Source organism: Zea mays, chromosome 1, assembly GCF_902167145.1.
Source record: "Zea mays cultivar B73 chromosome 1, Zm-B73-REFERENCE-NAM-5.0, whole genome shotgun sequence".
In the NCBI taxonomy this organism is placed as follows: Eukaryota; Viridiplantae; Streptophyta; class Magnoliopsida; order Poales; family Poaceae; genus Zea; species Zea mays.
The window spans coordinates 88,746,274-88,756,770 of record NC_050096.1 but is presented as its reverse complement, the minus strand read 5'-3'; the positions used below and the strand labels follow the sequence as shown (position 1 = coordinate 88,756,770).

The window sequence follows — 10,497 nt, the reverse complement described above, 5'->3', positions numbered from 1 at the left end:
TTTGATCATGGTGATCACTTGAGTGAGGAATAAATTGAAATAGACTTGGTCCTTGTGAACTCCTTAATGGAGAAATAGGTTTCTTTGGGAAATCGGACTCTGAAAAACAAATTATTATGTGCTTGTGTTTTCTTGATTACAATGTGTTTCCTCTTTTCCTCCCTAAGTACTCTTGTGATTGATCTTCATTATACATTCTCTTGTTGCTCTAAGTTTTAATTCCTCACATTCAAGAGAGAAACAACGCAAGTAGAACTTATCACTTTTCTCCGATCAAATTGTATTGTGTTCTAACCTTTAATTGGGATCAAGATTTTTTTAAGTTATAAATTTTAGGTTTTGCCTATTCACCCCCTCTAGGCGACTCCCAATAACTTAGAAAGTGAGTTTTAAGTATAAGCAAATAGTATAAAATCAAGGGGGAGAATGTAGTCGGTTCTAGCATATCCTAAACTGACTCGGTCCTAGCTTATCTATCCTAAACTAACGCGCCCTAACCAGGATTGCAATAACCTGTGATGGTTGTAGCCTCTTTTTACCCATGGAGATAAAATGCACAATGGGGCTGGCACGATATCCGATGGGCCTGTTTGTTTCGACTTCTGCCAGCTAAACGCTTCGCTTCTCAGTTCGCTTCAGTGAAAATCGTCCAAATCACCGTGAATGCAAAATCCATCGATTCGTCGCGACGGGAGAAATCTGCCGCTTTCTAAACCCTAAACCGTGCATACCCCTTTATCTTCCTTCGCATGTAAACCTCGCGATTCTCGTGACAGCAGGAATCCAGATGTTCGGAAAAAAACTCTTCAGAAAAAAGTTGTCCCAAACAGATGCAATGTTCCCTGTCACACCCGATCCTGTCACTCTTATCCAATCTACAGGATCATATGGTGAGAAGAAGACCGCCGCTAGGCTAACCCTAACCATGTTAGACATCACCTACTTGTCTCTCTCGCCATCACTAGAGAAGATCTGCCTTCTAATACCGAGTCCCCATCGAGCACCAAAGGTTTACTAAGGGCCTGTTCGTTTTGCTCTCAATAGTCAATCCATGTGGATTGGGTGAGATTGAGTGGGTTTTAATCCTCAACAAGTCAAAATCTTTCATAATTTTTTCTAATCTCATCCAATCCACGTAGTATAGGAATAATTGAACAAGCCAAATTATGTTATTGTTTACGCATCTAGTGTTTAGGGTTAAAGGGCAAGATCTATTAGTCCTAGTAAGACGACCTGGTTAATTACATCTGTAGACTACGATGATATGGTCATGTTGGGTCTTGTGAGTACCATATATGATCTCCAAATATGCATGAATAATAATAATATTGGAATAAAGTAATAAACGGCGATCGGTTTCATTGCTCAGCGTGGCATGTGCTGTTGCTGTCCAGTCTCGTCGGCCATGGAATTTGGAGTGAAGTCTGCAAAGATGTTTGACATCGTCGACTACAAACAAAAAAATGCCATGTCGATAGTAACGGTAGCATTCTCCTAGCTAGCGTCATCAAATAAGAAGTCTGAACACATATAAAATATGGTCGGAAGTTTTGCAAGCACATACGGAGACGACATAAACTTACTTATTTATATAGTCCTGGATCGATTCGGTAACAAGAGAATCACAGGAGAATTGGATGGGTCAATCCCCTTCAATCCAGCCTCGGCCTGACCGGAGAGCACCATAAGGAACTAGCTAGGCCTGCTGTTGCCTTTTGAAGTGCACATCCAGCCTATTGGCAACCAACCGAATGCCAGCGCTTTGGTAGTGGTCGAATGTTTCCACCGAGACGAACGCATCCACCACCTTGTTCCCTTGAAGCATCGAGGCCAGTTCCGATGGATCGACCCTTTCGGAAACAAGCCTTGGAACGACACCGTCGCACTCCTTTTCGTATACATGTGTCCGGCAGGCTGCGGTGTCGCCACTGCCAAAGGTAGGAATCCTGCAAAACAGAAGAGGACGACGATCATCACCACCTCACCTCAATGCAAGATTCATTAATTAGGATGGAAGGACAACAGATTAAAAAAAAAAACTCACTTCAGCCAGACCGTTGGACGCCGATCCGCGTCTCTCTCAATCAGGGATTTCCATCTGGAATTACTGCATATTGCTCCTGGTCCTGGCGACGACGACGAGCTCTGCGCTAGATCGTCGCAAAACCCTAGTACCTTACTAAGGTTCTCAGGTATGTCGACCTTTATGCCCACCTTTGGTCGATGTGGGCTGTTTGGGAACCCCTTTGTGTTGACCCAGAGGACTTCCAGACCTGGACAGATGAGCTGGAGCGGGGAACCCTTGTGCTGGACGATTGCTCTCGGACCGAACGGGCGTAGGAACAGCGGAGCTGAGATCTTGATACTCTCCGTTGAAACGTCGTCTAGCTCAACGAACCCAGAAAAGGCACCTGAGCTCCTTGTATCCGTCTGCACAGTGACAGTGGTGTCTAGCATCATTTCCTCCACATGCACAGTGGACGATCCCACCAGCAACGACTCGTTGGGATTATCCCTGTTCGGTGCAGGATCACTTGTTATTCCTTGGGTTCTGATTGTTGCACCCCCCGACGACATGTTCTGAACGGTAGGCACACGCACACCTCGAAGGCTTTCCTCCTGCCAGAAGAGAATTTTGGGGGATTTAAAGCAAAAATTACTTTGAATGACGATGTTAAAGCAAGAAATCGAGGCTGCAAACATAACATTATGACTGAACATATATTTTCCACCGACTGTTTAAGGGACTGCTTGCTGTCAATTCTCCACTACATTGATCTATATATATGGTTATATATCAACCGAGGCCAATCAAGTAGTACTTTATTAGTTTGTTAATTATAGTGTAGCTAACTAGACGTAAAATGGTAGTGGTGCGACGTGTCTGATACTCTGATCTTGGTTGTGTATGTATTTTTTTTACAAGCTTGGTGATCGATGACAAGATAAAAAAAGTTAAGTGGAGTTTGTGACAATATACCACATTTGGTGAAGGTTGGACAAAAGAAGTAAGATGATCGACAGTTCGACACTAAGCATAAAAGCAGTAAGATGGCACATAGAAGACGATGAAAAGGAAAAAAATTCTTTGCATCCGAGATGCAAAGAAACACTTTTGTAACCTCTCACATCTACTATCTGGTGGTTCATAAAAATAGAAGAAAAACAAATTATTAAATGGTTAAGTTGTAAATTTTGATCTGTTTTTTGTGGGCATTTAAATTTAAGTGGTGGATATGAGGGGCTGCAAAAGAGAGTGTTTGCATCTCGGATGTACAGATTTTTTTTCGATGAAAATGGCATCGACAAAAGTCAAGGCAAAACAAAACTGAGTCAAGGCATAGAGCGAGAGAACTATCTTATTGATCGTTGGCCAAAAACTAAATGGTTGTGCAAACAACATGAGTCAAGGCATAGCTGCGAGAAGGTTTGACAGTTTTACCATCAAAACAACGTAAGTAAAGCGGTTTTCAAATTTTTGCCTCAAGACTAAAACCAACAAGCACTACTGAAAAACGAGTATTTGCCGAGTGCCAAGTAATTTGTCGAGTGCTTTTAGATACTCTGCAAAGTCTTTGCCCAGTACCTAAAAAGTACTCGGCAAAGAACCATTTACCAAAAAAATGTTTGTCAATTGTTCTTTGCCGAATGTAATACTCAATAAAACCTTTGCCGAGAACCATTTACCAAAAAGTGTTTGTCAATTGTTCTTTGCCGAATGTAATACTCAATAAAACCTTTGCCGAGTGTAAAAAGGTCTTTGCCGACTGTTTGAGACACTCGTCAAAGAAGCCGAATACGGCAGTGAAGTTAGAAAATGTGTGGCACCATCATTAACCTTGTATCAAGACAAAGCAAAGTCATGATCAAAGGCACTATATGTCTGATGGACATAAAAAGAACTGGACCATTTTAGCCATCTAGTATTGGGTGTTAGGGATATTTCTATATTTGCTATTGGCATGTATATGTAATATGTGTGTGTGGATGTGGCTGGTTTGCAGAGGCATCACTTGCAGCTCTAATTATATTTTCCACAGGTTAGCCAAGCAAATGAGGCTAGGTTAGAGATAGTTGAGATTCTCTCGTTTTAAATTTTTTAGTGGGAGGATGGGAGGAGGCTATCACCTGATATGAGTTAAGGATTTTATTCAAATTCGTCCTTCATATCTTCCCATTTTAAATCCAATATTTTTTCCTTTTGGGGGAACATTTTACCCCTTTTAGGCCTCATTCGTTTATATTGAATTGAGACCCGGAACTATTCCGGCTAACAAAAACTAAATACAAATAAACATACCATTCCACTTGAAACGGTTCCACCCGAGGGCTTGTTCGCTTTCCTCTCAATCCATGTAGATTGAGTGGGATTGAGTATGTTTAAATCACAAACAAGTCAAAATCCTTCATAATTTTGTCAATCCCATCCAATCTAAAATCGTGGGAACATACTTACACTTTCCAACGACGGATTTTCCTCGAACGCCTTTAAATCATGCATTGGGATCTCATTGTCAAAACCTTAACTGAAGTCTAGATCATTTTTGGCAAGATGTCATGGGTTTTCTCTCGAGCACCTTAAAATCATGCTATGGAATCTAAAGTTTTTTTTTTTTGCAAACTTTCACAATTTTTAGATGCCGTTTGATCGAGATCTGTTTTTTTCTCTCTCAAAAAAAAAATTCTTTGGCTCAAAGTTGCCAAAAGAGGCTTAGCTAAATTTGAAAGTAGGCTAGGACAGATTTTCTGACTTGGCTGGGGTGATACAGCCACTGAGTTGGGTGTTTTTTCTACAACTTTGACGGTTTGTGCTATTCTTCACCTGTTTAGCTTCTGTATCTTTCTAGTCTTCTTTCAAAGTTTACTAGGTACGACGTACCTCGTGATGACTATGTAATTCTAGCGAGAGCTGAATGAATGGTTTGGATTGACTGTCTAACTTCTCTGGTTGCCTATTTGATTCTTGGCCACCGAATTAGACATGTTTAAAGGTAAAAGCTAGCTAATAGTTAACTACTAAAATTAGCTGAAGATATCCAAACAGTCTAGCTAATAATTCAGCTATTTGCTAGTTTTAAGCAGCTAATAATATTAGTAATTTTTTAGTTAACTAACTATTAGCTCTAGTGCATTTAAATAGGTCTTTAGACTGTGTCCAGCAGTTCATTTGTATGGGCACTCAAAACACTATTTTACGCTATAGAATGTAATGTTCGTAGAGTGAAGTTTAAATATAGGTATACGAACGGATAAGCTATTAGATATAGTAGCCTTGGTGAGATGGGCTAATTCACGGGGAAACAGAAGGTCTGGAAATACCAGGAACAGGACTGTAGCACAGTTCTTGAAAACGTCAATATTCATTTTCACATCATCCAGGCTCCTGCCCATGAGATTAGAACCCAAGTTAGAGGAAGCAAGATCATGCGTTCCTGCTTGGTGCTAATAACAAGCAGAAGTACAAGTGCCAACAGAGAGGACACCTCTTACCTGTGCCTTTGCTTCCCTAGACCAAAATAGTTTGCCAAGCTTGCCAGCTGCAGTTAAAAGTTTAAAACAGATAGCGCAATAATGGGAGTTAACATCAGACGTTATATATACATAATAATATACTGCAGCAGATCGTATATACCTTCATGTCCCCTGCTCTCGGCCCGAAACACTGGGTAAGCAACGGAAGGGTGTCGATCATGGCCTTGGGTTGAGGAGGGGGTCGCCCAATCTCGGCGAACGCGTCCATGATTATCATGGAATCGAAGTGCACGATGTTGTGCCCTGCCCACACCCTCCCTGTCCACGGCGTTGGCATCCTTTAGCTAGTTAGCTATAGCTTGCGCACGAGAGTACGATACATACCATGCATGTGGTCGAGTGAGGCCGCGGGGGCGCGCAGGCGCAGCACTAGCTACACCTACACCCACCGTGCAGGACGTCGTAGACCATGTCGGCGACGTCGCGGAACGGCGGCGCGTCAGCGAGGGTGCCGCGCGTGATGCCGTTGCTCCGCGCGGTCGGGTCCGGGAGCGCGTCGAGGTTCGCGGGCCGCACGAGCGTGGCGAAGGAGGAGACGTCCACGAGCCTGCGCGAGCACACGACTACGGCACCGAACTCGAGGAGCACGCACGGCGGGGTTGACGTCTCCACGTCCAGGAACACAATCTCCTCCCTGTCCGGCGCGGGAGCGGCGGAGGCCGACGCCATTAGTTTATCACCGAGTGGTGTCGTGAGCTACTCGTACCTCAGTGCAGCTCAGCTCAGGCTGCACTGGACTACTGGAGGCGTATGGAAGAGCAGGAGGTGTGTCACTCACTGCAAGGTGTTCGCATGACGCCACCACCGCACCGCAGTGCGCTTTATATATAGTGTGTGGGCTGAGGAAGGCAAAGAATAGCCGAAGCTCCCAGCTGCCGTTCCCATCCCTTCCCTTCCCTACTGCCCCTTTCTCATCCCAGAAATCCATTCACATACGGGCTGATTGGTTGCTGTGACCCACACGCTCAGGCTCCCGCCGTGCATTGACCGCGCGCAAGCCCATATTCGGTTGCCTGCGCCTTCATCCAGCGCTCTGCATGCGCGCGTGCATAGCATATTTTTTAATGTCTGGCCTGCATGTGTGGAGATGTGGAGAGTGGACATCGCTCGCGGTTCAGGCCCGCTCGAAGCAGGCGCACCACAGCCGGGAAACCAATCACCTGGCCAGTGTTGGAAATAATATAATCTTACGGCTTAAGCAAGTTGGTACTAGGTATCTTTGCTTTTAGAAAACAAAAACAAAAGTCGCATTAGATATCCTGACTCACAAAGCGACTAAAGCTCTTCCTGTCATCTATCTTTTGCTCCAGAAAGGAAATTAAAGCTCACGCACCACACAGTCACAAAGTAAGCTGCGATGGAATTATTTTCCGCGCCCATAAAGCGTCCAAAACTCTAACAGGCTCCTCACCAACATCAAGCTAGGCTCCACGTTTTCCCTTCCCACGACTACACGATGCGTTCCATTTTACACAATATATGAAATTATGGAGAGTAGAAATGGCAAAAGAACAATCTTGGACAAGGCAAAAAAAAAAAAAAAAAAATCTAAAATCGCCCAACCGGATATGGTTTAGGTCCTGTTTAGAAGCAACATAATCTTTAAAATTTCAATTTCTAGAAACTGGTTTATAGAAAAAATTAGTTAATGGTGTTTAGAACACATCGGTTTCCATAAACTGTCTTTAGCTATGGGAGACTAGCTTTTTTATTTTTAAGAAATTAATAAAAACTAGTATGTTTAGAACCACATCATTTTTATAAATTGGGTGTTTCCAAACAAACCCTTACTTTTCTGTTGCATGTTGCGCCATCTTCTGAAACAAGGATTCATTTCAGTCCACCCCACCCAAAAAAGGAAAAAACGTTAGCAGTGATTTAGGTAAGGACGATTTTTTTTTATTTGTAAAAGATACTACTGGAATCAGTAGTAATTCATGCCATGGATTAAGCCGCACTACCGTTACCGTTTCTATGTATATTCTTAATTATAGAATATAAAAGATAAAAATATATATGTTCTGTTGGCTAGATGAGTATGAATATGGGTTTAGAGTTAATAACCATTGTTTGAATCTCCATTTGTATATAATTTTAGCATTTTTAATTTGAATATAAGCGACACGACGACACTGGAAACCATGGAACTAGAAAAACTGACGTTTTAAAGCTTCTTCAGTTAGAGGTGGATTGAGCTAAATTGAAGGAATTAAATTCCTCCATATTTAATTTTGAATAGAAAGGAATTTAATTCCTCTCGATCCCCTGCAACTGAACAGAGCCTTAGGCAGTATTAAAAGTTACATATGAATTGAATATATATCTATACTACTTCTTAAGACAGTAACGTAGACGTTCACAATCCGTGCGCCATGTTCTGCCTCCTCCCACCGCTCTGCCCCACCGCGCATCCGCGCCCGCAATCCGCGCCTCCGCTGCCGCAATCTGCGCCCGCAGTCCCCTTCCTCCGCGCAGCGCCCGTCCATCCTCGCCTTGCTCCCCGCAATTCCCATCCACGCGCCCCACCCCAAATCCTACCCTGTTTCGTCACTCACCTCGCCCTCAAATCCGAGCCACCGCTCCGCTCTTCACCGTCCTGCACACGCCCATGCCGCCGCCCTCTCCCCAATGCCACTGCTCCCTCCCAACGTCGTCTCCCTGCTCAAATTCCTAAACCCCATTGGCCCAGCAAGCGTGCGCGCAACCCAGCACCCACCGACGACTGCACCGGCCGTCGCTGCTGCGCTACTTCGGCCATTTTGCCGGCGACGAGCACCACCAGGTAAGCCCTCCCCTTGGTCTCCCCTTCCTGCTGTGCGAAGTTGTGCGCCGAAACCTTAACTTACTATGCTCTCCCCTTCTCCCTTCCTGCTGTGCGAAGCCGTGCCCCAACCCCACAAGTAAAGCAGTAGCAGCAGACCTTCTTGACCTAGCAAGCAATGGGGCCACCGTTCCTCACCGTCATCGTCATCGTCGCCTTCCTGGCCACCACTGCGCAGGCCGCCGACCCCTTCGCCTTCTTCGACTGGGTCGTCTCCTACATCACCGCCTCCCCTCTCGGTGTCCCGCAGCAGGTCCGCACACTCAACTCTGCATCTCATTTCTCATCCCCTTGCGCGCAACTGCAATACAGTTTCGTCTCCCTTCCTGCTGCGCCGAAACTATTTAGTATTCGGATCTGAATCTTGTATATGCATGGATTGTGCCTACTAATTTCGATTGCTTTGCAAAAATTATCGGGTCGTTACACCCATGTTCTTTACTGGGCCTGCCCCTGGGTGCGGTTTGGGGTGCGGTGGCTGGCGGGCGCAGGTGCGACTGATTCTAGCCTTTTTGTTTGATTTCTTCCTCAAACCCTAAACCCTAAACATGTTCACAATTTTTTGTGACTTGACATTATTATGTAATAAAAATTGTACATTTACTCATCATACATACATATCCCTGTTGTCAACCCTCGCCCATACATTCTGGTTCTGCTAGGTAATTTTGATCAACAGACTGAGAAATCTTGAGAAATTGATGTCATGTGAATAACTAAACTTGTGCTAGCTATTAGTTATTTAGTTTACAGACTACTTTGATCGAGCTTGGAACTTTGTACTTCAATCAGAAAACAACTAAGCAGGTCCAAATCAATGTTGCCATAGTTTCCAAACAGACTGCAACTCTAGAAACATAGAATTATCATTGTCTTATATGAATGAAATTGTACACACTTGCATCCAAGTGGGGGGAATGGAGGTTGGGCGATTTGGTTAGCGTCTGGGATTTATATATAACATACAATTGCTAAAATCATTAAGTTTTTGGATTTTGGATTTATATTTATTTGTTTGCGATCAAGCTATTTAGGTTCATCAATTAATTTGCAACATCATGTCATATTTAACTTATATGCAGACCCTCAAAGTTGAGGCTTACGCATCAAACATCTTTTGTGAGGCAACATGCAAGCTGTTCGAGCAAAAGCATAATCGTGATCTATTTTGTGAGTCATTTCATGGCTCCAGAATGTCTCCAGAATTTTACAACAAATAAAATTAGTAATAAAATGACAATCGACCAATGATAACGTGATTGGACTAAACTTTAATGCTTCTAATGATGTTTTGTGCACATGGAGGGATAATTCAGAGTAGGCAACATCAAAATTTTGACTTGCAGATGCTGAGTCTCAATGTACCAAGTACTATCCAAGTTGAATCTTCATCCCTGTGTGCTTAGCATGGACGATTATTCTTTTGACATGGGCCTCACTTCACTATAACCTGCTAACATGTGATTGGATTGAGAGCTGAAGGTGTATATGAACTTTTAGTACCTATTAGCAACTCTAAGCATGATAGTGGAATTAATAGTTAACATGTCGATATGCTTGCCAAATTGTTCAGTGGTTTCAGTCAGATGAGTTCGTAAATCATAATTGATAAGTGGCAACTCGTCATTGTTAATTGGATGAATCATAACTTTTGCAGTCCTCTTAACTGATATCCTGATATAGATAGTGCAGAAGTTAAAATCTATTATTTAGTTACTACTTTCTCATGAGGATGTTTATATAGCTTACAGGCTAACATTCTTATAGTCTGTACATTTAGCCAAACAAAAGTCAGATGGTGCTATTGTGACCTATATGTTTGTATATTTTTTCAGTCGATCAAGTTCGATTCTGAGATATTTCTCTCGTGTTTAGATAAAGAGAATGACACAATGTTCAAAGGATATAATCACACTTGCCTTTTTTGTTCATAGGATGGCCAAGTATTTTGTTTCTCATCTCTCTTCAACTGTTGTCGCCAAGCTAATATGAGCTTTGGTTTGCTACAACAATTAGCATCCAGTTATATATACTTCTTTGAAGTGAGTAGGGAATTGCTTCAAAAAATATTTCAATTTTTTTTAAAAAAACTTGCAAACACGACTACATGCATCAGAATACATTGTTTAGATTGGTTATTGGTA

At 42.9% G+C, this 10,497-nt stretch overlaps 1 protein-coding gene across 4 annotated transcripts; it reads right to left on the bottom strand.

The window, feature by feature from the left end:
• Nucleotides 1–1,419: 1,419 nt before the first annotated feature.
• On the bottom strand, nt 1,420–6,342 carry LOC100272294 (Protein NEN2). 4 transcript variants are annotated; one of them, XM_008668033.4, is made up of 6 exons: nt 5,922–6,342; nt 5,633–5,790; nt 5,491–5,537; nt 5,320–5,383; nt 2,045–2,619; nt 1,451–1,946 (listed from the first exon to the last, which is right to left on the bottom strand). In XM_008668033.4, the coding sequence occupies exons 1-6, from the start codon at nt 6,199–6,201 to the stop codon at nt 1,697–1,699; spliced, it is 1,374 nt and encodes a 457-aa protein (XP_008666255.1). In that variant the 5' UTR covers nt 6,202–6,342; the 3' UTR covers nt 1,451–1,696. The 4 variants fall into 4 exon arrangements, with proteins under 4 accessions (NP_001140253.1, XP_008666255.1, XP_008666261.1 ...); XM_008668039.3 differs by having other exon boundaries at nt 5,857–6,332; XM_035964482.1 differs by having other exon boundaries at nt 1,562–1,946; nt 5,633–5,810; nt 5,857–6,325.
• Between the last annotated feature and the right edge of the window lie 4,155 nt (nt 6,343–10,497).